Source organism: Oncorhynchus kisutch, linkage group LG6 (genome assembly GCF_002021735.2).
Source record: "Oncorhynchus kisutch isolate 150728-3 linkage group LG6, Okis_V2, whole genome shotgun sequence".
NCBI lineage: Eukaryota > Metazoa > Chordata > Actinopteri > Salmoniformes > Salmonidae > Oncorhynchus > Oncorhynchus kisutch.
The window spans coordinates 19336330-19361767 of record NC_034179.2 but is presented as its reverse complement, the minus strand read 5'-3'; the positions used below and the strand labels follow the sequence as shown (position 1 = coordinate 19361767).

Sequence of the window (25438 nt, the reverse complement as noted above, 5' to 3'; positions counted from 1 at the left end):
TGTCTGAGTGCTACTTGTTACATGATGAAGTAACCCTCATGGCAAACGCATGCAATCCTAGTCATGTGAAATGTTCACTTACATGCCAGAAACTACACCCCATGTATTGGTCACACACTCTCAGCACAACACATATACTCTCAGCCACACCACTGCCACCATCCATTTCTCTAAGTGTCTATTACAGCTTTAAGAACTTGTTACTCCATACATTAGAAACTAGCTATACAATTTGTAAAAATCAACAAAAATGTAGACTTGACTTTCCAAGTGCCATTAAATCAAGGTTTATTTAGGGATGATAAACCAGAGAGAAAAACATTCACAGTATTTCATTCATCTCCCCAACATTAGAAAATTAGAAAAAGGTTGTGCAGCAAAGCCTGCGTAAGCCTTAACAATTATACAAATAGGTTCTTCTCTATACAAAAATACTTGTGAGAATTTTTTTTGCCATTTCTTCACAACTATTATTTTCTAAAATAATTGTTTCCCTCGAGTTGTTCTTTACCTCATAACTGAAAACTGGACAGAAATAGGGAAAATTACAATTTAACACCAACTAGCTCTGCTATGGCACCACGTGTAAGTGAATAACAACCCTTCATATGTTAACCTTTCTACGCAAAGCTAAATATAGCAAGACAGATACAAGTCTGGAAAGACGGTATTAGTGGAAGAAGAGAATGGTTTACGAAGAAGAGAATGGAAGGTGAATTTGGTCACTTTAGGAAGCTATGCAGAGGTAGGGATGTTGTCATGGTCAGTTTCTCTATAGAGTTGCATTGTATAAGGTCCCGGTAAGGAAACATCAGACAGTGATTCTGTTTAGATGAAGGCATAAGGAAAGAGCTTGACATGGCAGGACTCTAACTAACCATTTGACAAATCAGCAATTCATGAATGTATCCATGCTAAATTAAGCCATAATCTCACAATTTATGATAAATTCTAACAGTCATATTATGATAGTCATCTTTTATTAAACTTAAATCTACATGGTTCCTTCAACATCTCTGTAGTGTTAAAAGGGGAAACTTAGCTGCGTGGCAGAGGGCCAACTGAAGCTACATTCACTAAATCCTTCTTCTTGAAGCTTCTAATCACATGTAACACATTACCACTACATCACAAAGCTGGTCATTACACTAAGCACAGTCCACCAAACGCATTCAAGAAGAAAAAAAAAAACATACAGTTAGTGATTAGAGTAACTATTACTGACAATGGCTTTACATTGAAGTTAACAGTTGCTGCTAGGCCAAGGTGCTAAATGCAAATCAATTTGACACTTGTGGTACGATTCGGTCAGGTCAAATACAAAAAACCTAACTACAGTATAAAACTGGAAAATGAACGAACATTGAAAAATCTAAAAATAAAATGTACAAAAAGGTGACACTTTTGCTTTTTTCCTTGCTTTGAAAAAGAGGGTGAGAAGAAAATGCTCCTGGTGAGAAAGAAGAGAACACCTACTCATCACCATTGCAAAAAACTGTTCAGAAAAAAAGGGAGGAAAACTTGTTGCCAGGAGAGGAAACGACAACATTAATACTACGTCTAACTATTAGCTTGTTTGTGCCCACTCCTCTCCCCCTCTGGACGTGTGATGCCCTGGACCTCGGTCTGACGGGCTCGGGTCCTACTGCACCGGCCACGGCTCACTGGCTGGCCTCGCGGACTTTAGCCTGCAGTGCGTCACAGGTCTTCTTGGCATCTCCAAGCAACATGGCTGTGTTGGGCTTGTAGAAGATGGGGTTGTCCACGGCAGCATAGCCCACTCCCAGAGAACGCTTCATTACAACCACCTAAGAGACAGGGACACACACACACGGCCTCAGCTAAGACATTTACACAACTGAGAAAAAAAACACCTGATACGTTGTTCTATCCTACATTTACAAATAATCAAAAGCAATGCAATCACCCAGTTGTTTTCCCTCTTCAAACTCAAAATCATATGATGTGGCAAATTAGCTAGAGCTCCAAATGTCATTACTGCTATACCACCTCTTGTCTAGTTTGGTAAAGACTTCAGATGTTAAACACTTATCTAAGAACAAACCCTCAACAGGGGTACAAATGTTGCACCTGCATGTCCTGTAAGTTGGAGGTGGATGGGGAAGGGTTCCATTTGGAGGAGAACGGGGAGAAGAGTGTTTGTCTCACAACTAAGGGGTACTTAAGTTGAGGCCATTTACAAAATGAAGCATCATTAGTGTCTGAAGTTGCAGTCTAGGCAGAGAGAGAGAGCAGGTCTTGGGAAATGGATTGGAGCATCCCGTGATTGTGAGCATGTGTTTTGGTGCCTGGAGGCACATAAACGCAGCATTATAATTGAATAAGTAAAACCAGAGCAACACTCTCAGCCTTTTACTCCCTGCTATCTGACACGCTGAATGATACTTGGAACAGAAGCGCTGCATATCAAGACACAAAAATCAACAGGAGGAACATCGGAAACCCCTCAGAGGCAGGGGAGGATCAGTAGTGGCCAGGTGACTCAAGACACAGTGAAGTGTTCCCATGCCACAGTCCCACCCACAAAACCTACTCTAAAACAAACACTTACACATTCTAAGTTACACACACATTCATACAAAAACACAAGTAAGCATGTACTGAATCACAAACACCCACTCTAACACCCTCCTGTGAGAGAGGACTGTAAAAATGGATCCCACTATGGTAGTGGTTCAGGCCAGGATTACAGTAAGGATCTGGGACACCCAGGCAGGCCTACCCTAGCCAGCCTCTAGGCAGGGCCTCCCAGTCCTAACTCCCAGGCCAGCGAGGGTACAGTACCAAAGGAATGCCCTCTGCCTGCTCTGCCAAGCTTGGCTATGGTGGCATAGAGGAGCCCCGCCCAGTTTGTTTACATCTACAGCCAGACTGCACATAGAGCCCAGACCAGCACACCCACCCACTCGACAGTCTGACCGACCCCACACAGTATCACATAAACATGAGCCACAAGTGGAAGGTTATTAATTCAAGTGTCTGAGTCACTGAAGAACAATGAAAATAACATTTTCAACAGTAGTGCAGTGAGTCCAGGGGATGTAAACACACAGGTCACTCCAGCTCAGAGTAGAGGGGTGGGATGCTGGTAGTCTTAAAGCTCTATGATTTCCCAAGGGAACCTTTGGAAATGAAGGGGTTTTAAAGTAGGGTGGTGAGGCATCACTTTTAGGGAAGGTTTCACTCGGACGCCCTAAAAATGTCATAATTCCAGAGGGAGCGAGTCACCACTAATGGAAGCCGTGTGAGATCTGCGCCTGCTTGAGCTACACCTAGGTAGGGGCCTATTGCCTCTGTGACAAAGAGTATGAGATGCATGTGTGTGTTTGCATGTGAAAAGAGGCCTGTCTTTCTCTCTAAGGGTGCATCCAAGTCTGGGACAGACTGGAACAGAAAATAAGAACAGCCTCTTTCTGAACCAATGTTAGTCGCTCCAGGAGAAGTTAGTGAACCTCCAAAACTAAACTTTCACCATGGAGAGAGCCAGATTAAATCCACTCAAGCCATTCTGTAACAGTCAGAATATGACGGGGCTGCAGTACCAATCTCTACCCCTTTTTCATTTTGAAGCGTGTACACTTTGAAGTGTGAAACCAATGGACTAGTGTAGGAAATATGGTAGATCTTCTTTCTAGACCATGCAGGCCCCTCCCTCTCACCTGTTTGGACTTCCACACTTCCAGGACAGGCATGCCAGCAATGATGGAGTTGGGATCCTCCAGGGCTGCAGAGTTCACTGTGTCGTTGGCGCCGATCACCAGAACCAGGTCCGTTTCTGAGACACAGGGAAAGAGAATCATATTAGTTCACAGCAAACCACAGAGACAATGGGGTCATTTCAAACATGAACACGTGAAGAGAGAGATGAGGGTGAAAGCAAATATACCAGCAAAGTCCTCGTTGATCTCCTCCATCTCCAGCACGATGTCATAGGGTACACCCGCCTCAGCCAATAGCACGTTGAGCTGCCCAGGCATACGACCAGCCACGGGGTGGATACCAAACCTGCGAGAGAAGGATCACCATCTTATTCACCTCCACGGCTTGTGGCAATGCAAGGACAAGGGTTAGGAAACCCTTGTAGCTGAAAGTATTATAATAGTTTGGCTATTGACCAAAGTTTGAGATACTTCGGGATTTTGGCAATGAAGCCAGATTAATTTTTATGTCTCTGCATCCAGTATGAAAGATGTTAGAGGCAGTTCCGCGAGCCATTGCTACGTAGCGTTAGCACACTGGCTGGAAGTCTATGGTAACATCTAGCATGCTTCCAGTCACTGTGCTAACAGTAGTTAGCAACTTCCTTCAAACTGCACCCAGACACATAAAAATGGAATCCACGATGTCATCTGACTTTGGAGAAGTAGATAAAGGGCTTCAGTGCCAAAATCCCAAAGTACAGGATGGAGGGGCCATGATGTTAGTGGAGGGGTGGTTTGAGTTTGAGGGCCTGTTTTAATGTCAGAGGTCATTAAGGGCCTGAGAAGCAGGAGAAATGGGTTGAGGATGGAGGATAAGAGGGCCCTACGGATAGACACTGGAGCAGCAGGTTTATGACCAGAGATTAAAAGCAGAGATCAGAGCAGCTGCACTCCACTCACTCAAATCAAATCAAATTTTAGTAGTCACATGCACCGAATACAACAGAACTTACAGTGAAACGCTTACTTACGACCCCCTAACTAACAATGCAGTTTTAAAAAATAAATATGAATAAGAACTAAAAAGTCACAAGTAATTAAAGAGCAGCAGTAAAATAACAATAGCGAGACTATATACAGGGGGGTACTGGTACAGAGTCAATGTAGCGGGTAGCGGTTAGTCGAGGTAATATGTACATGTAGGTAGAGTTATTCAAGAGACTATGCATAGAAGATGACAACAGAGTAGCAGCGGTGTAAAAGAGGGGGGAGGGATGGTCTGGGTAGCCATTTCATTAGATGTTCAGGAGTCTTATGGCTTGGAGGTAGAAGCTGTTTAGGAGCCTCTTGAACCTATATTTGGTGCCCCGGTACCGCTTGCCATGCGGTAGGAAAGAACAGTCAACGACTAGGGTGGCTGGAGTCTGACAATTTTAGGGCCTATTGCCTGAGTCGTCTCGTTCCCCCTCTCCTGCTCTATCCAGACACTCATCTCCAGCCATTATCAATGGGTCCCCGATTTACACACACACACACACACACACGGAACTTTGCTACACACAAGGGTATTCAGTGTGCGGTGTTAAGTAACCGGTTAGCTACATCATGTAATGCAATGCACATGTTACAGTGTTGAAATGGGAAGGGGCTTGGCTTTCACAAGAAATGCTAATCAGAGCAACATCAGACTGTGTGAATTACATTATATTACTGATACATTAGGAACAATATCCATCTCTGGAGCTCCAAACAGTGGCAGCCCCATGTCCCGCCCTCATAGCAGCCCAACATCCCCACCCAATTATCCAGCCGAGAGGGAAGGGGAGGAGGAACGGGACTACAAAATCTGGCCACTCTGGCCACCCACTTCCTCCTCTAATCAACTGCAAATGCTCTAAGTAGCAGCAGCTGCTGGAACCTCAGATCAAACGAATGAAAGAAAATTACAAAAGCTTCCGGTGTGCCTTTCCCCTTCCCTCCTCTCCTCTCTCCGGTGTACACATTCCTCCTTTTGCGCTGCTCTCCTTCTCTCTCCTCCCTTTCACCTTCCTCTCCTCTCTACAGTAAGCCTCAACCCTGTCCTTTCCTCTCCTGAGGAATTGTTTTTATTTAATCAATTTTAGAATAAGTCTAACGTAACAAAATGTGGAAAAAGTCAAGGGGTCTGAATACTTTCCGAAGGCACTGTACACACAAAATATCTAATGAAGGGGTTAAGGCGATAGCTTTGGTTACAGTGCATTCTGAAATTATTCAGACACCTAACATTTTGCGCATTTTCTAAAATGAATAATATTATTTGTTTTCCTCATCAATCTACACACAATTTCCCATAATGACAAAGTGAACAGGTTTAGACATTTTTGCAGATGTATTAAAAATAAACAAAACCCCATTATTTACATAAGTATTCAGACCCTTTGCTATGAGACTCGATATAAAGCTCAGGAGAATCCTGTTGATTGATCATCCATGAGATGTTTCTACAACCTGTGGTAAATCCAATTGATTGGACATGATTTGGAAATGCACACACCTGTCTATATAAAGGTCCCACAGATGACAGTGCACGTCAGAGCAAAAACCAAGCCAGTAGGTCAAATTAATTGTCTGTAGAGCTACGAGACAGGATTGAGTCGAGGCAGAGGTCTGGGGTAGGGTACCAAAACATTTCTGAAGCAATGAAGGTTCACAAGAACACAGTGGCTTTCATCATTATTAAAATGGAAGAAGTTTGGAACCACCAAGAGCTTTCACCTGGCCAGAATGAGCAAACAGGGGAGAAGAGCCTAGGTCAGGGAGGTGACCAAGAACCAGATGGTCACTCTGACAGAGCTCCAGAATTCTTCTGTGGGGATGGGAGAACCTTCCAGAAGGACAACCATCTCTGCAGCACTCCACCAATCAGGCCTTTATAGTAGAGTGGCCAGACGGAAGACACTCCTCAGTAAAAGGCACATGAAGGCCCGCTTAGAGGTTGCCAAAATGCACCTACAAGAAACAATATTCTCTGGTCTGATGAACCCAAGATTGAACTCTTTGGCCTGAATGCCAAGAGTCAGGTCTGGAGGAAACCTGGCACCATCCCTACGGTGAACCACGGTGGTGGCAGCATCAAGCTGTGGGGATGCTTTTCAGCAGCAGGAACTGTGAGACTAGTCAGTATCGAGGAAAGATGAACGGAGAAAAGTACAGAGAGATCCTTGATAAAAACCTGTTCCAGAGAACTCAGGACCTCAGACTGAGGTGAAGGTTCACCTTCCAACAGGACAACGACCCTAAGCACACAGCCAAGAGAACACAGAAGTGGCTCTGGGGCAAGTCTCTGAACGTACATGAGTGGCCCAGCCAGAGCCCGGACTTGAACCCGATGGAAGAGACCTAAAAATAGCTGTGCAGCGACACTTCCCATCCAACCTGACAGAGCTAGAGAGGATCTGCAGAGAATAGGAGAAACTCCCCAAATACAGGTGTGCCAAGCTTGTAGCGTCATACGAAAGACTCATGGCTGTAATCTATGCTAAAGGTGCTTCAACAAAGTACTGAGTAAAGGGTCTGAATACATATGTATAAATGTGATATTTCCAAAACTGTTTTTGCTTCATCATGGGGTATTGTGTGTAGATTGATGAGAAAAAAACAAATCCATTTTAGAATACGGTTGTAACATAAAATGTAGAAAAAGTCAAAGGGTCTCAATACTTTCACCAGGGTAATGAAGGTGTTTAGGGCCAATTTCCCTCTATTTTTTTCCACCACTGAGCACTTTTCAGGTCTGCTGAGCGTAAACTTGAATGTTGTGAAAATTCTTTGCATTTACTGTGTACACTGAGGCTGTACCCGCTTTAAGTTTACAGTTTTAACAGTGGCTCATAATGTATGCCTACCAGAGTGGCCTATCATCCAAAACAATGGAGAAAGTTGTTACATCATTCAGCCTACAGTAGCAGCCAATGTGTGGTGTTCAATGCTTACATTCCATGAGACTTAAAAAGAAGAAGAATAATACATGCAGGGCTTGACATTAACCTGCTAATCTACTTGTCTTTCAGACAAGGTGACTGAAAATGTTTGATGCAAGTAACCACTTTACAAAATAAAAGTAGTTATTATTCCCATACCATTATTACAGAGAATCAGACAAATTATGCTATGCTCTGCCTATTGGCTACTTAGCTTATTCAAGACAGTCTCAAAATACAACACTTTACCTGACTCGCTTTTCAAAGATGCACACATTTTGTGCTCTTGTTGGAAGCAGTCACTCCCCCACTGTTGACTAGAAATTAGTTATAACTGTGCTAATAATGCACTAACTAGCAAAGGATATGAACAAATGTGCACAGGTGGCTAAATGCAGCTCTCACTTAGATCTCAAAACAAGCGTAGGGTTGGTTATCTGTTTACCAGGGTACTGAAGGGGTTAGGGCCATAGCTTTGATTATCCTTTTACCTGGACCCTCACCTGACTTTCTTGCCCTGCTCCTGCAGCATCTTGACCAGTTCAGCGATGGGGTACTGGGCCTTGGCAGCACACAGACCATAACCTGAAGGACAGGAACACAGACAGTGAGGGAACCCATTCTTCCGTAAAAACTAGCAGCTTTCAAAATAACATTTTCACATTTGCTTTGAAAACCTGTGAACTGCTGTTAGAAAAACAGAAGGAACACAATAAAAACCTTTGGGAAAAACTGTCTACATTGACTGACTGGCACGTCTTAATCCAAATGAAAAACTGACTTCCACCTCTGAATTGTGATTTAAAAAATGCTTGTAGAAATATCAAACATATTCAGGCAATCCCAGAGACTCTGACCCGGACATTGATATCGTAGATGATTAAAACACACTGGCATAAATCCTTATCGAACTTGCTTCAAAAGAATCCTAATATAAACAGTTTGAACATTTCGGAAATAAATGTTATTTCTCCGTTTTTGGTTTTGACAACAGGTATTTGGGCACCGTGAAACTGATCAAACCAGAACAGTGATAACAACAAAGTTATTCAAACCAACATATCCCAGCAATAGGGAATTAGGGAGTTTTTCTGTTGAGTATAATTTTAGAGGACCAGCGGATACCCAGAGGAACAGAGGATGTCTGAGGGCTCAGGCATAAACAAGTCTACTAACCTACTTTATCTGCATGGTTGGGTTTAAATTGCAGAATATGGTTTTGATAATAATCCTGCATACAAGGGGAGCTCTTTCCTCTCATTTCAACAAGACCGGAGGTAAAATAACAGAGCCTTTTATTTTATAAAACAATAAACAAACGCTGTAAAATAAACAGAATGGACATCAAGGCTGAAAATAAAAATGAGTTGTGAAATGATTTCAAATCCCTTTATCTGAAGAAGTTCAGTGGGAGCATCTGAAGGATTCTGGAGGAGTGCAAACAGAAATCAATTATGTTACTTTTAAAGGAGCAATCTGTGATTGCTATGTCCATTTTGGACTTTAAAATTGATGATACATGGCCATTGATTCTTCAAGAATATAATTTATAAAATGCCACATGAGTCTCCAACTGCAGATTGCCCATGTAAGGATGATGGTATCAAAGTACTGATGGAAAATTACTTATTTTGCAAAACAAAGATAGTGGGATTTTCATAGAGGTACAGTGCGTTCACAAAGTATTAATACCCCTGCACTTATTCCACATTTTGTTGTGCTACAGCCTGCAGTCAAAATAGATTTAATAAAAACAAATGATCACCTATCTACACACAATACCCCATTATGAAAAAGTGAAAATGTATTTTCTGGGCAAATTTATCGAAAATTAAATACCGAAATATTTCATTTACATACAGTGTTCACCTCCCTTGGCATTTTTCCTATTTTGTTGCCTTACAACCTGGAATTAAAATGGACAATTTGGTGGTTTGTATCATTTGATTTACACAACATGCCTACCACTTTGAAGATGCAAAATATTTATTTATTTATTGTGAAACAAACAAGAAATAAGACAAAAAAACTGAAAACTTGAGTGCATTACTGTTCACCCCCTTCAAGAATTTCCCTGTATTTAGCATCCTCCATCAATGAAAAACATCCCCACAGCATGATGCTGCCACCACCATGCTTCCCCTGTGGGGATGGTGTTCTCGGGGTGATGAGAGGTGTTGGATTTGCGCCAGACATAGCATTTTCCTTGTTTTTTGTCTCACCTGACCTGAGTACCTTCTTCAATATGTTTGGGGTGTCTCCCACATGCCTTTAGGCGAAGAACAAATGTGTTTGCTTATTTTTTTCTTTGAGCAATGCTTTTTTCTGGCCACTCTTCCATAAAGCCCAGTTCTGTGGAGTGTACGGCTTAAAGTGGTCCTATGGGCAGATATTCCAATCTCCGCTGTGGAGCTTTGCAGCTCCTTCAGGGTTATCTTTGGTCTCTTTGTTGGATCTCTGATTAATTCCCTCCTTGCCTGGTCCATGAGTTTTGGTGGATGGCCCTCTCGTGGCAGGTTTGTTGTGGTGCCATATTCTTTCCATTTTTTAATAATGGATTTAAGTGGTGCTCAGTGGGATGTTCAAAGTTTCTGATATTTTTTATAACCCAACCCTGATCTGTAAATCTCCACAACTTTGTCCCTGACCTGTTTGAAGAGCTCCTTGGTCTTCATGGTACCGCTTGCTTGGTGGTGCCCCTTGCTTTGTGGTGTTGCAGACTCTGGGGCCTTTCGGAACAGGTGTATATATACACTGAGATCATATGACACTTAAATCAAGCCCACCTTTGTGCAATCTAACTAATTATGTGACTTCTGACGGTAATTGGTTGCACCAGATCTTATTTATGGGCTTCATAGCAAAGGGAGTGAATACATATGCACGCACCACTTTCCCATTACATTTGTTTGTTTTTTTTAGTTTAGTTTTTTTTCCATTTCCCTTCACCAATTTGGACTATTTTATGTATGTCCATTACATGAAATCCAAATAAAAATCAATTTAAATTACAGGTTGTAATGCAACAAAATAGGAAAAACGGCAAGGGGAATGAATACTTTTGCAAGGCACTAAGTATTCACACACCGGAGTCAATACATGTTAGAATCATCTTTGGCAGCGATTACAGCTGTGAGTGTTTCCCTTAAGTCTAGAAGACCTGGATTGTACAATATTTGTCCATTATAGTTTTTAAAATTCTTCAAGCTTTGTCAAGTTGGTTGCTGATCATTGCTTGACAGCCATTTTCAAGTCTTGCAATATATTTTCTAGACGATTTAAGTTAAAACTAACTAGGCCACTCAGGAACATTCAATGTCGTCTTGGTAACCAACTCCTAGTGTTTTAGGTTATTGTCCTGCTGAAAGGTGTATTTGCTCCCAATGTCTGGTCCAAAGCAGACTGACCCAGGTTTTCCTCTAGGATTTTGCCTGTACTTAGCTCTATTTTAGTTTTTATCCCACAAAAACTTATTTGCGGATGACAAGCATACATATACCATGATGCAGCCACCACATACTTGAAAATATGAAAAGTGGTGGTCAGTGATGTGGTGTGTTGGATTCTTCCCAAACACTGTATTCTGGACAAGTTAATTATGGTGAAACCCCTGAGCGGTATCCTTCATCTCCGGCAACTGAGTTAAAAAGGACACCTGTATCTTTGTAGTGACTGGGTGTATCGATACATCATTCACAGAGTAATTAATAACTTCACCATTCTCAAATGGATATTTCATGTTTGCATTTTTCTATTTTTACACATCTACCAATAGGTGGCGGTCTTTGCAAGGCATTGGAAACACTGAATCAGTGTTTGAGATGAGGTAGTCAAGACATATTAAGAGTCTCATTTTTAATGAATTTGTAAAAATGTCAATAAAAATTATTCCACTTTGACATTGAGGTGTGTGTAAGCCAGTGACACAAAATCTCAATTTAATCCATTTTAAATTCAGGCTGTAACAACAAAATGTGGAAAAAGTAAAGGGGTGTGAATACCTTCGGAAGGCACTGTATATTGTCAGAATGTGTACATTATAAGCTGTAAGAGCACATGCATTGCTCCAGTAAGTGTGGTTGGCTGAACATTTCTAACTTACCAAGTAAGTCTTTACTCACTGTTCTTCACCATTCCAAAGCCAACCTAGGCCTGTCAAACATGATACGGACCATCAACACTCATCTGTCATATGGCCCGTGCAGAGTTCAGAAACCTCTCACTGAAATTAGCACCATCCAAGAGAGAAACAATAATTCAAAGCAAATGGACAATTTAAAGCCTCAATTGCTGTTAACAATGTTTGATTGGCCTGTCACAACAGCTGTCAAATACTCGGCTTTAAACACAGCATGTTGCACTGAACATGTCTGTCTACGGTCTATTCTGGCTTCTTAATGATATATATATATTTTTTTTATAATAATACGGACTCAAACACAAGGCTTTCTCCTAACGAAAACAAGCCCGTCCAGACAAGACCCATGTTTATAAAAAAAATGTAAAAGTCTTAAACGTTTCCACAGATGTCAATCAAGAAAAGTAACTGCGACTGGTCCAATTATAGGAAATGTGAACAGGAAAACAAGACTGCCCCAGTTCCAGCTCGGGCCTGGTGTAGTTTTGAGCACTGGAGTCAGATGGAGAACCTGGGACCCACTGACAGACCACAACACAGCGAGCAACAGTGGAACAGTGCACCATAACACCAGGCCTCAGAAGCTGAGGATCACCTTTCAGTCTGGCAGGACTAGCTGGCACATAAACACCAGGTAAATTGATGAAATTAGGAGAAGATGCTTGAAAATATTGTTCAGGTACAAAAAAAGTCTGGGTTTGCAGTAGTCAGTTAGACCACTGTGTACTTTGAGGATTCAGACTATCCTCCACAATAGATACATAGATCCTAAGTCTCCACCACTGTCTACAGATGCCCGTGGTTTAGATCAATGTTAGCTAGACAGGGTCTAACGTCTGGGTCAGGACACCCTACGGTTGAGCCTTGCTGGACGGCTGGAAGACCAGGGGTATTGTGTTGTGCTTGGCCCCACATGCTTGTTTACTCTGGAGTGGCCACATGTTTATATTTACTTTCTCTACATTTATCCTCCCACATCAACTGTCCTGGAGGTGATGAATAAAACGAGTGAAAATCTGTCACTCATTGAAAGTAAGTCTGGTAGATATGTTCTATGTGCACTAGTTCTATGCTTCCCATTCTTAAGTTTAGTTTTTGCGTCTTTAAATTTCAGTTTCCCACTTCAAACAGCTGAAAATACAATATTCTTGGATATGACTCTCTACACTATACATTGTATTGTTACATACACTGATTCTCTACACTACAATAACTTTGTTACACACAGTGGAATTAGGCTAACTATTACACATTTTGCAACCTGGAAATGGCAAGGCGATTTCTGCATATTAAGTGAGAAGTAGGCATTGGTCTGAAGCTTAAAAATAAAGGAAATTCACAAGTACCACAATGCAAGTACCACAGATTCCTGGCAATTTCTCACATGGAATAGCCTTCATTTATCAGAACAAGAATAGACTGACGAGTTACAGAAGAAAGGTATTTGTTTCTGGACATTTTGAGCCTGTAATCGAACCAGCAAATGCAGATATTCAACTAGTCTAAAGGAGGACATTTATTGCTTTAAATAATTTCTGATGTCTTCATTCTACAATGTAGAAAATAGTGAAAAACCCTTGAATGCGTAGGTCTGTCAACTTTTGACTGGAACTGTGTGTGTGTGTGGAAGTAGGAAGTTAACAAACACTTAGGTTGGAGTCATTAAAACTCGTTGTTCAACCACTCCACAAATTTCTTCTTAACAAACTATAGTTTTGGCAAGTCGGTTAGGACATCTACTGTGTGCATGACAAGTAATTTTTCCAACAATTGTTTACAGACATATTATTTCACTTATAATTCACTGTATCACAATTCCAGTTGGTCTGAAGTTTACATAAAACAAGTTGGCTCTGCCTTTAAACAGCTTGGAAAATTCCAGAAAATTATGTCATGGCTTTAGAAGCTTCCGATTGGCTAATTGACATAATTCGAGTCAATTGGAGGTGTCCCTGTGGATGCATATCAAGGCCCATCTTCAAACTCAGTGCCTCTTTGCTAGACATGGGAAAATAAATCAGCATAGACCATTTTTGGTAGACCACCACAAGTCTGGTTCATCCTTGGGAGCAATTTCCAAACGCCTGAAGGTACCACGTTCTGTACAAACAATAGTATGCAAGTATAAACACCACGGGACTACGCAGCCGTCATACCGCTCAGGAAGGAGACGTGTTCTGTCTCCTAGAGATGAGCGTACTTTGGTACGAAAAGTGCAAATCAATCCCAGAACAACAGCAAAGGAACTTAAGATGCTAGAGGAAACAGGTACAAAAGTATCTACATCCACAGTAAAACGAGTCCTATGTCGACATAACCTGAAAGGCCACTCAGCAAGGAAGAAGCCACTGCTCCAAAACCATCATTAAAAAGCCAGACTACGGTTTGCAACTGCACATGGGAACAAAGATCGTATATTTTTTGGTCTGATGAAACAAAAATAGAACTGTTTGGCCATAATGACCATCATTATGTTTGGAGGAAAAAGGGGGAGGCTTGCAAACCGAAGAACACCATCCCAACCGCGAAGCACGCGGGTGGCAGCATCATGTTGTGGGGGTGCTTTGCTGCAGGAGGGACTGGTGCACTTCACAAAATATTTTTGTGGATATTTTGAAGCAACATCTCAAGACATCAGTCAGAAAGTTAAAGCTTGGTCGCAAACAGGTCTTCTAAATAGACAATGATCCCAAGCATACTTCCAAAGTTGTGGCAAAATGTCAAGGTATTGGAGAGGCCATCACAAAGCCCTGACCTCAGTCCCATAGAAAATGTGTGGGCAGAACTGAAAAGGCGCGTGCGAGCAAGGAGGCCTACAAACCTGACTCCGTTACACCAGCTCTGTCAGAAGGAATGGGCCAAAATTCACTCAACTTATTGTGGGAACGTTTGACCCAAGTTAAACAATTTAAAGGCAATGCTACCAAATACCAACTGAGTGCATGTAAACTTCTGACCCAATGGGAATGTGATGAAAGAAATAAAAGCTGAAATAATTCTCTACTATTATTCTGACATTTCACATTCTTAAAAATAAAGTGGTGATCCTAACTGACGTAAAACAGGCCATTTCTACACAGATTAAATGTCAGAAATAGTGAAAAATGTATGTATAAAAAAATAAATGTATTTGGCTAAGGTGTATGTAAACTTCCGACTTCCAACCGTGTGCGTGCGTGCGTGCGTACGCGCACACACACACACACAAAAGGAACTGGTAGTACCTTTCAACATGAGTCTTCAATATTCCCAGGTAAGAGGTTTTAGGTTGTAGTTATTATAGGAATTATAGGATTATTTCTCTCTATACCATTTGTATTTCATTAACCTTTGACTATTGGATGTTCTTATAGGCACTTTAGTATTGCCAGTGTAACAGTATAGCTTCCGTCCCTGACCTCGCTCCTACCTGGGCTCGAACCAGGAACACGAAGACAACAGCCACCCTCGAAGCAGCGTTACCCATGCAGAGCAAGGGAAACAACCACTCCACGTCTCAGAGTGAGTGACGTTTGAAATGCTATTAGCGCGCACCCTGCTAACTAGCTAGCCATTTCACTTTGGTTACACCAGCCTCGTCTCGGGAGTTGAAAGGCTTGAAGTCATAAACAGCTGTTTGCAAACGCAAGAGAGTGATGTTTGAATGAATGCTTATGAGCCTGCTGCTGCCTACCATCGCTCAGACTGCTCTATCAAATCATAGACATAGTTATAACATGATAACACAAAGAAATACGAGCCTTAGGTCATTAATATGGCCGAATCCGAAAACTATCATCTCGAAAACAAGACGTTTATTCTTTCAGTGAAATACGGAACCGTTCAGTATTTTATCTAACAGGGGTGGCATCTATAAGTCTAAATATTCCTGTCACATTGCACAACATTGTGTCATAATTACGTAAAATTCAGGCAAATTAGGCGGCCCAAACTGTTGCATATACACTGACTCTACGTGCAATGAACGCAAGAGAAGTGACAATTTCAGCTGGTTAATATTGCCTGCTAACCAGGATTTCTATTGGCTAAAGGTTTAAAAATATATACTTATGTTTATTGATTTTAAGAAAGGCATTGATGTTTATGGTTAGGTACACATTGGAGCAATGATACGCACCGCATCGATTAAATGCAACGCAGGACACGCTAGATAAACTAGTAATATCATCAACCATGTGTAGTTAACTAGTGATTATGATTGATTGTTTTTTTATAAGATAAGTTTAATGCTAGCTAGAAACTTACCTTGGCTTACTGCATTCTCGTAACAGGCAGTCTCCTCGTGGAGTGCAACGTAATCAGGTGGTTAGAGCGTTGGACTAGTTAACTGTAAGGTTGCAAGATTGAATCCCCCGAGCTGACAAGGTAAAAATCTGTCGTGCTGCCCCTGAACTAGGCAGTTAACCCACCATTCCTAGGCCGTCATTGAAAATAAGAATGTGTTCTTAACTGACTTGCCAAGGTAAATAAAGATTAAATAAAGGTGTAAAAAAATAAAATTGTATTTTTTTCAAATTGGCCAAATCGTGGTACAAAAATACCGATTTCAAGTTTTCATAACATCGGCCCTAATTAAATCGGCCATTCCGATTGATCGGTCGACCTCTACTTTGAGCGTTTCTTGAATTGCACTCGCAAAAACCATCAAGCGCTATGATGAAACTGGCTCTCATGAGGACCGCCACAGGAAATGAAGACCCAGAGTTGCCTCTGCTGCAGAGCATAAGTTAATTAGAGAGTTACCAGCCTCAGAAATTGCAGCCCAATAAATGCTTCACAGAGATTAAGTAACAGACACAACTGAACAGCAACTGTTCAGAGGACACAGTGAATCAGGCCTTCAATTGCTGCAAAGGACACCAATAATTAGAAAATAATTGCTTGGGCCAAGGAACACGAGAAATGGACATTACAACGGTGGAAATCTGTCCTTTGGTTCAATGAGTCCAAATTTGAGATTTTTGTTATCATCCGCCAAGTCTTTGAGAAACGCAGAGTAGGTGAACGGATGATCTCCACATGTGTGGTTCCCACCGTGAAGCATGAAGGTGGTGGTGTGATGGTGCTTTGCTGGTGATACTGTCAGTGATTTATTTAACCAGCATGGCCTCCACAGCATTCTGCAGCGATATGCCAATCCATCTGGTTTTACGCTTAGCGGGACTATCATTTGATTTTTCAACAGGATAATGACCCAACACACACATCCAGGGTGTGTAAGGGCTATTTGACCAAGAAGGAGAGTGATAGAGTGCTGCATCAGATGACCTGGCCTCCACAATCACCCGACCTCAACCCAATTGAGATGGTTTGGGATCAGTAGGACTGCAGAGTGAAGGAAAAATAGCCAACAAGTGCTCAGCATATGTGGGAACTCCTTCGAGACTGTTGGAAAATAATTCTAGGTGAAGCTGGTTGAGAGAATGACAAGAATGTGCAAAGCTGTCAAGGCAAATGGTGGCTACTTTGAGGAATCTAAAATATTTATATTTGTTTAACACTTTTTTGAAGAATCTCAAATATAATTTTGTTTGTTTAATACTTTTTTGGTTACTACATGATTCCATATGTGTTATTTCATAGTTTTGATGCCTTCACGATTTTTATACAATGTAGAAAATATATGTATATTTTTTAAAACTTGAATGAGTAGGTGTCCAAACTTTTGACTGGTACTAATATATATATAAAAAACTTTTTTTCTTTACATAGTTGAATGTGCTAACATCAATGGAAATCAAATTTATCAACCCGTGGAGGTCTGGATTTGGAGTCACTCAAAATTAAAGTGGAAAACCACACTACAGGCTGATCAACTTTGATGCAATGTCCTTAAAACAAGTCAAAATTAGGCTCAGTAGTGTGTGTGGCCTCCATGTGCCTGTATGACCTCCCTACAACGCCTGGGCATGCTCCTGATGAGTCTGTGGTGCAACGTGGCGTTGGTGGATGGAGCGAGACATGATGTCTGACCGTGCTTCTACACCTGCATTGCTTGCTGTTTGGGGTTTTAGGCTGGGTTTCTGTACAGCACTTTGAGATATCAGCTGATGTACGAAGGGCTATATAAATAAATTTGATTTGATGTCGCAGATGTGCTCAATTGGATTCAGGTCTGGGGAACGGGCGGGCCAGTCCATAGCATCAATGCCTTCCTCTTGCAGGAACTGCTGACACACTCCAGCCAAATGAGGTCTAGCATAGTCTTGCATTAGGAGGAACCCAGGGCCAACCGCATCAGCATATGATCTCACAAGGGGTCTGAGGATCTCATCTCGGTACCTAATGGCAGTCAGGCTACCTCTGGCGAGCACATGGAGGGCTGTGCGGCCCCCCAAAGAAATGCCACCCCACACCATGACTGACCCACCGCCAAACCGGTCATGCTGGAGGATGTTGCAGGCAGCAGAACGTTCTCCACGGCGTCTCCAGACTCTGTCACATGTGCTCAGTGTGAACCTGCTTTCATCTGTGAAGAGCACAGGGCGCCAGTGGCGAATTTGCCAATCTTGGTGTTCTCTGGCAAATGCCAAACGTCCTGCACGGTGTTGGGCTGTAAGCACAACCCCCACCTGTGGATGTCGGGCCCTCATACCACCCTCATGGAGTCGGTTTCTGACTGTTTGAGCAGACGCATGCACATTTGTGGCCTGCTGGAGGTAATTTTGCAGGGCTCTGGCAGTGCTCCTCCTGCTCCTCCTTGCACAAAGGCGGAGGTAGCGGTCCTGCTGCTGGGTTGTTGCCCTCCTACGGCCTCCTCCACGTCTCCTGATGTACTGGCCTGTCTCCTGGTAGCGCCTCCATGCTCTGGACACTACGCTGACAGACACAGCAAACCTTCTTGCCACAGCTCGCATTGATGTCCCATCCTGGATGATCTGCACTACCTGAGCCACTTGTTTGGGTTGTAGACTCCGTCTCATGCTACCACTAGAGTGAAAGCACCGCCAGCATTCAAAAGTGACCAAAACATCAGCCAGGAAGCATAGGAACTGAGAAGTGGTCTGTGGTCACCACCTGCAGAACCACTCCTTTATTGGGGGTGTCTTGCTAATTGCCTATAATTTCCACCTGTTGTCTATTCCATTTGCACAACAGCATGTGAAATGTATTGTCAATCAGTGTTGCTTCCTAAGTGGACAGTTTGATTTCACAGAAGTGTGATTGACTTGGAGTTATATTGTGTTGTTTAAGTGTTCCCTTTATTTTTTTTGAGCAGTGTATATGTATATATACAAATAAATAAATAAAAGGATCCTAAGCAACCTGCCGACACATTGTTTATAGTACAATAGACCAACACAGCCATTGTAGAAGGTCAAAGCTGTGTGCTGGAAAAACTTTGTTGAAGTAGGTATTGTGGTGCTCATGTGAATTTCCGTTATTTTTCAGCTTCAGACCATTGCCTACTTCTCACTTTTAAAAAAAGTTTACAGGTGATTTTTGTTAAAGGTCCATTATACATTTCCACATTATTTGACTAACCAAATGACTGTCATTTGCAGTGCTATTGTAACCTACAATCCAGCCTCTGAGAAAAGGTCTGGGCCTTAATGGCACAGGTGGTGTGCTTGCATAACTGCAAGGGTTGCTGGTTTAAACCCTGGTAAGCTCCCTCTAAATAAACTAGACTGCAACAGAGTCTTACATTGTAAAGTAGGACTTCCATTCATATTAAAGTTTTAACTCAAAGCAAAACTGTTTTTTAACTGATTGACTTCTGAAAGTCTTAGCTCAGACTCTGATGGTCAGACTTTTACAGTTTGTTTCTAGCCTAAAGTGTTGCAGAGTAATGCATCTTTAAACACTGGTTATCAGGGTTTGGGAGAGGTTGCCAACCACTGCACCTCCCCTTCCCCCCCTCCAACAAGGGGAAACAAGAAGTGTGCAAAAACTGCAAGAAGTGTGTGCGTGCCACTGACGATGTACTTCGCTGGACATGCTAGCTGTTCTCGGCGCCGCATCATCACTTCATATGCATTCTGTCGTGGTGTTACCAGTTGGCCCACTACTACCTGGTAGTACTGGTAAAATGTCAGTTATGAATCGCAAATCACCATACAGCTGACACACTTCGATTTCAATCATTTTGACTTCAATTTGGTTTTGCAAAAATACTATCAGCTTGCACAGCGTCTTTGCTGATGAATGCCCTGATCTCTGGCCAGTAAATTTTTTAAATTACATTGTTTTTCCGTCTATTAAATCGCTTTTAATACATCAGAAAATCACTTCTAATACATCAGAAAATGATGCAATAACCATGGATTTAACTGACTTTGTTTATAATGAGGGACATCCCACGTTTAACATGGACACATAAATAGTAGGAATTTACGGTGGTTTCAGCCATGACCGTATGAGCGAGAAATTAATTATCTACACGTCGCCTGCAGGTGCTAGCGTGTTTCACTGTCCAATCCGAAGCTCGAAAATGATCTGAGCGCGTGGCCTGAGGCTGTTTGGTCTCTTGGGGATCAACTTGGGAAAGCCTCAAGGGAGAGCGGACAGCACTTTATAAACAAAGAGCCGCATATATTGGCAAAAAAATATCTGATCTTTAAAATATTTTTGGGATGTCTGGAGAAAAGTGAGTCGGGCATCAGTTAAACAGTAATTCAACTTTGTCTGGCCTCATCTTGAATTATTTCATATATTTTACATGTGATAAGGCCAGAGATAATTAAAGACAGCAAAATTCTGGTAGTTTACTGGTAAACTTTGAAAGTTTCCAGTAATATACCCTCCATTTGCAACCCTAATTGGGACCAGGGTTGGGTAGGTTAATTTATTAATATAATCCGTTAGTTACCTGTCCAAAATGTAATCAGTAACTTAACCCTTGAATAACACAAATGTAATCGGATTATCTCCTTAAGAGGTGCAGGTTAGTAGTTGGCACTGCCACGAAGTCATGAAATGAGATTTTAAGCCTAACGATCACCTTAACCACACTGCTAACCCTAAGGCCTAACCTTAAATTAAGAACAAAAAGCTCATTTTTACAATAGACTTTAGCCAATTTTGACTTTGTAGCTAGCCCATCTAGCGGAAATCACTAATTGGGATGAACATTGAGAGTGAGTCACCCACTACATTCAGGGTGATTCAAGTCCCATTCCAAAACATGACCCAGGCTCTTGGACCACCTTGGGATGGGGTGGGCCTGCATGGATGATGGGCCCTACAGGAGAGGTGCCCCAGTGAAGGTTAGCAAATTAGCTGGTGATGTAACAAGGTCAACAGAGGTAAGATAAATAAAGAAAAAAGTTCTGTAATATCTGAAAAATGTGGATGGCAAAGGACATGTTTTATACTTTCTGCACAAGACCTTTGGCCACAACCCACTTACTCTCTAGGTCTTAAAAATGTTTGCAAGTTGAACCCTGTGTACGCGAGTGGTTTAGTTTACATTAACCTACTGTCAGTGTCCCAGAGTGTGTAAGTACACTACATGGCCAAAAGTGCTCGCAAGTATCTCATTCCAAAATCATGGTCATTAAAAATGGAGCTTCCCCCCCTTTTACTGCTATAACAGCCTCCACTATTCTGGGAAGGCTTTCCCACTAGATGTAAAATTGCTGCAGTGACTTGCTTCCATTTCATGAAGCTCCCGACGAACAGTTCTTGTGCTGACGTTGCTTCCAAGAGGCAGCTTGGAACTCGATAGTGAGTGTTGCAACTGAGGACAGACTATCTCTACACGCTACGCGCTTCAGCCCTTACTGTGAGCTTGTGTGGCCTACCACTTCACGGCTGAGCCATTGTTGCTCCTAGACATTTCCTCTTCACAACAACAGTTGACCGGGCAGCTCTACCAGGGCAGAAATGTGACAAATTGACTTGTTGTAAAGGTGGCATCCTATAACGGTGCCACATTGAAAGTCATGGAGCTCTTCAGTACGTGCAATTCTACTGCAAATGTTTGTCAATGGAGATTATATGGCTGTGTGCTCAATTGTGTACACCTGTCAGCAACGGGTGTGGCTGAAATAGCCGAATCCACTAATTTGTCCACATATTTTTGTGTATCACCGTGTTCATGCTGTGTGTACGTGTACATGTGTGTGGTGCTTAGGTTTTGACTACCTGGAGTAGAGGTCGACCGAATAATCGGAATGGCCGATTAATTAGGGCCGATTTCAAGTTTTCATAACAATCGGAAATCTGTATTTTTGGGCGCCGATTTGCCTTTTTTTCACCTTTATTTAACTAGGCAAGTCAGTTAAGAACACATTCTTATTTTCAATGACGGCCTAGGAACGGTGGGTTAACTGCCTTGTTCAGGGGCAAAATGACAGATTTTCACCTTGTCAGCTCGCGGGATCCAGTCTTGCAACCTTACAGTTAACTAGTCCAATGCAATACCGACCTGCCTCTCTCTCGTTGCACTCCACAAGGAGTGAATGCAGTAAGCGCCAAGGTAAGTTGCTAGCTAGCATTAAACTTACCTTATAAAAAACAATCAATCATAATCACTAGTTAACTACACATGGTTGATGATATTACTAGATATTATCTAGCATGTCCTGCGTTGCATATAATCTGACTGAGCATACAAGTATCTGACTGAGCGGTGGTAGGCAGAAGCAGGCGTGTTCATTCAAACAGCACTTTCGTGCATTTTTCCAGCAGCTCTTCGTTGTGTGTCAAGCATTGCGCTGTTTATGACTTCAAGCCTATCAACTCCCGAGATGAGGCTGGTGTAACCGAAGTGAAATGGCTAGCTAGTTAGCGTGCTCCAACACTTTGTTTTTGAATTATTTAAACCAAATTGAACATGTTTCATTATTTACTTGAGGCCAAATTGATTTTATTGATGTATTATATTAAGTTAAAATAAGTGTTCATTCAGTATTGTTGTAATTGTCATTATTACAAATATATATATATATATTTTTTTTAAACATTTTTTTTATTGGCCGATTAAATCGTTATTGGCTTTTTTGGTCCTCCAATAATCAGGATCAGCGTTTAAAAATTATAAATTGGTCGCCCTCTAACCTGGAGTGATGATGATGTTTTGGGCGTCTTTGATCATTTCAACAGTTTGGTCCACGTTGACCTCTGTGTGTGTTCCTACGATCTCCATGGGCTTTCCTGACCCAGTGGATGACGTACCGTACCCACCCAGGATCACATTGGCCAGGGAACGGTTCATGGCCTAGCCAGTGGGAGAGAGGAGAAGAGGGGGTGGAAAGAATAAAAAACTGCTAATTTCTTTTGAGTCAACTGCAGTTTCAATGAACCCAGTTTCCTTCAGGCAGTCAATGCAGCCAGGAAGGCATTTAAGTACAGTTAGAGTTCCTCCTAGTGGAAAACGGTGGAAGCACAGAAATTGCCACTTGTATATTTCAGCATTTTCAAGGTTTACCTGTATAGTCATGGCCTGATGCTCCCTATTCACCTCATACTATCTGATGTGTGACACATCCTACATACAGACAGAAGGCTGATATCCTATAGAATGATGAAAGTATAGAGTCTGTGTGATACTTCTAAAATACAGAAGAACTTACAGAGGATGCTTACTTACCACACACATTATGTATGAGAGAATGGCCCCTGAGGAGCCGATGAGGGCGCCTACGATGGTGAGCAGGTTGTTGTTGAGCAGGAAGCCCTCGGCACATAGAGCCCAGCCGGAGTAGCTGTTAAGCACTGTGATGACCACCGGCATGTCTGCACCCCCGATGGCTGCTGTCAGAGTCAGGCCCTATGAGAACAAGACCACCGTTAGACTAAAGGTTCATATGGCATTGGGGTTAATAAAGCAAGACATCAATTCGTACGTTCCTTCATATGTTGCTAAATTGAATATATTGCCCATTCAAAAGAAGGTATACAAAGATAATGTTCCACATGTGAGTAGTAGGCCTGGCCATATATAAACGCACATGTAAGCATTTTCCTGAATCATTTTGGCATAAACAGACAACACCCTGTATTATTGAACGGAAAATAGCGAAATCTGATCAGGTAGTAGAAATGTTGTGTTTAACCCCTATCAGATTGCAGTGGGCCTCAGTCTACTCATAAGGCATTTGTCAAAACATGGAGTTTTCATTTCAAGGGCTCTCTATGATATCATCCTAGTGTTACTCTCCAAGATACAGACCTCAGGGAACAGTTATAACCAGAGCCAGCTACCTAACATTATGTAATGATCCACTCCATCAAAAAAAGAGACTTGAACAGTATCAGATTTCCTTTTAAAGACATTCATGGTCAGGCACAGGTGATTGTTTAGCCACACCTTATTATCAGTCAGAGTGATGCGATATTGTATACGTAAAAATGAATATCCACTGATTTACTCAACATCAAAATGTCCTTGTTACTGACAAACCACATGGAGGACTGAGCAGCCAACATTCACAACAGTTTTAACCAGAACCACCTTCTCGCAGCGCTGCTTCAAAACCTAATCATCTTAGTTAGCCTTCCATCTATCATCATATTATGGATTGATCCTATGTGTAATGCTTCCAATGAACTCTCTTTCAGGGCCAACAGTTGAGCAGGATCGAGAGGAGAGCACGTTTTATTGAAGGATAGCTGAATTAACCTAAGCCTACCTTAAAATGGGCTAAAGCACAGGATCCCAATAGCACAAATAGGTAAGACTTCCATCCTATTTCTAAAGGTTCAGTTCAAAGGCCTTTGTTTAGCACTGGTCAATCCAGGTTGGTGGATATTAGCTGGGCCATAGATATAGAATTAGTAGAACAGGAAATGCCCTCACACCACAACAATTTCACTGTACCATCATGACTTCAAACATTGATTTGAATGGGGGATGTCCATTCCAGTCGTTCTATTTCTATGTTTAGAGCAGAGAAGGCGTGTAGATCATACCATGATGGCAGAGAGTGCGGACACAGAGCCCAGACAGGTGATGCCTGTGGTGTAGCTGGGGTCCAGCATGTAGGGGATCATCAGACCCACACTGGAGGCCATAAGCCCAGCATTCATAGCATGGCGCCCGGGAAGATGGAGGGGGGCGGAGCTCAGCACACCTGGAGAGAGGAACACAGTAGGCATGGAGATAGAGCTAAATGCATGTCAGGATTTCACTATGTGCTGTCCATTTAATTTATGATGTACTTTGTTTACAAGTATTCAGCCCCCAACCACAAGACACATACTGTATGGACTAAAAAGGGAGTTGCTTTTTTTTTATCCCTGATATGATTCAGCCCTGGGCAGGCAGGTACAAATATAGCAGAGAAATAAAGTTACCGTTTTTAAATAGATTTTCAGAGACTAAAATGTGTGCAGCTGAGGCTGTTTCATGCTAATTCAAAACAATGCATGTTGACAATCAAATTAACAAAGCTTGCACCTGGATTCCGCCATCTGTGATACAGGCCACATTTTAATGTTTCATTTACTTCTTGTTTTGAATGCCTTTCAAAAGTACCCCCCAGAAAAAAAGGAAAAAAAGTATAGCATGAAATGGCCACTTTTAATCTTATCAGAGCAGGTTTTCCAGGTTCCAGTGAGACTGGAGTGGGAACGCTCCCTGGGATAATGCGTTCCAGCTTTCGGGAACAAGTGGAAAATGACTGTGGGTGGAGGGGCTAATTAGTGCCAAACAGAGAGGTTCCACCTGGCCTAGCTTTGAGCAAGAGGGCCTGGGTGGCACAACTGGGCCAGGGGACTGATGCAGAGTG

The 25438-nt window shown here is 42.1% G+C and overlaps 1 protein-coding gene across 3 annotated transcripts in view; it reads right to left on the bottom strand.

Annotated features, from left to right (window-relative positions):
- Positions 1 to 271: 271 nt before the first annotated feature.
- The window catches only part of nnt (nicotinamide nucleotide transhydrogenase), a 71329-nt gene continuing 46162 nt past the window's right edge, over positions 272 to 25438 (bottom strand). For all 3 annotated transcript variants that reach the window (XM_020485025.2, XM_020485022.2, XM_020485024.2), the window contains 7 exons: positions 24621 to 24781; positions 23299 to 23478; positions 22767 to 22926; positions 8128 to 8209; positions 3908 to 4026; positions 3681 to 3796; positions 272 to 1808 (listed from right to left, as the gene is read on the bottom strand). In XM_020485025.2, coding sequence (XP_020340614.1) covers positions 1662 to 1808; positions 3681 to 3796; positions 3908 to 4026; positions 8128 to 8209; positions 22767 to 22926; positions 23299 to 23478; positions 24621 to 24781 — 965 coding nt within the window. In that variant the 3' untranslated portion in view covers positions 272 to 1661. The remainder of the gene's footprint in view (positions 1809 to 3680; positions 3797 to 3907; positions 4027 to 8127; positions 8210 to 22766; positions 22927 to 23298; positions 23479 to 24620; positions 24782 to 25438) is intronic.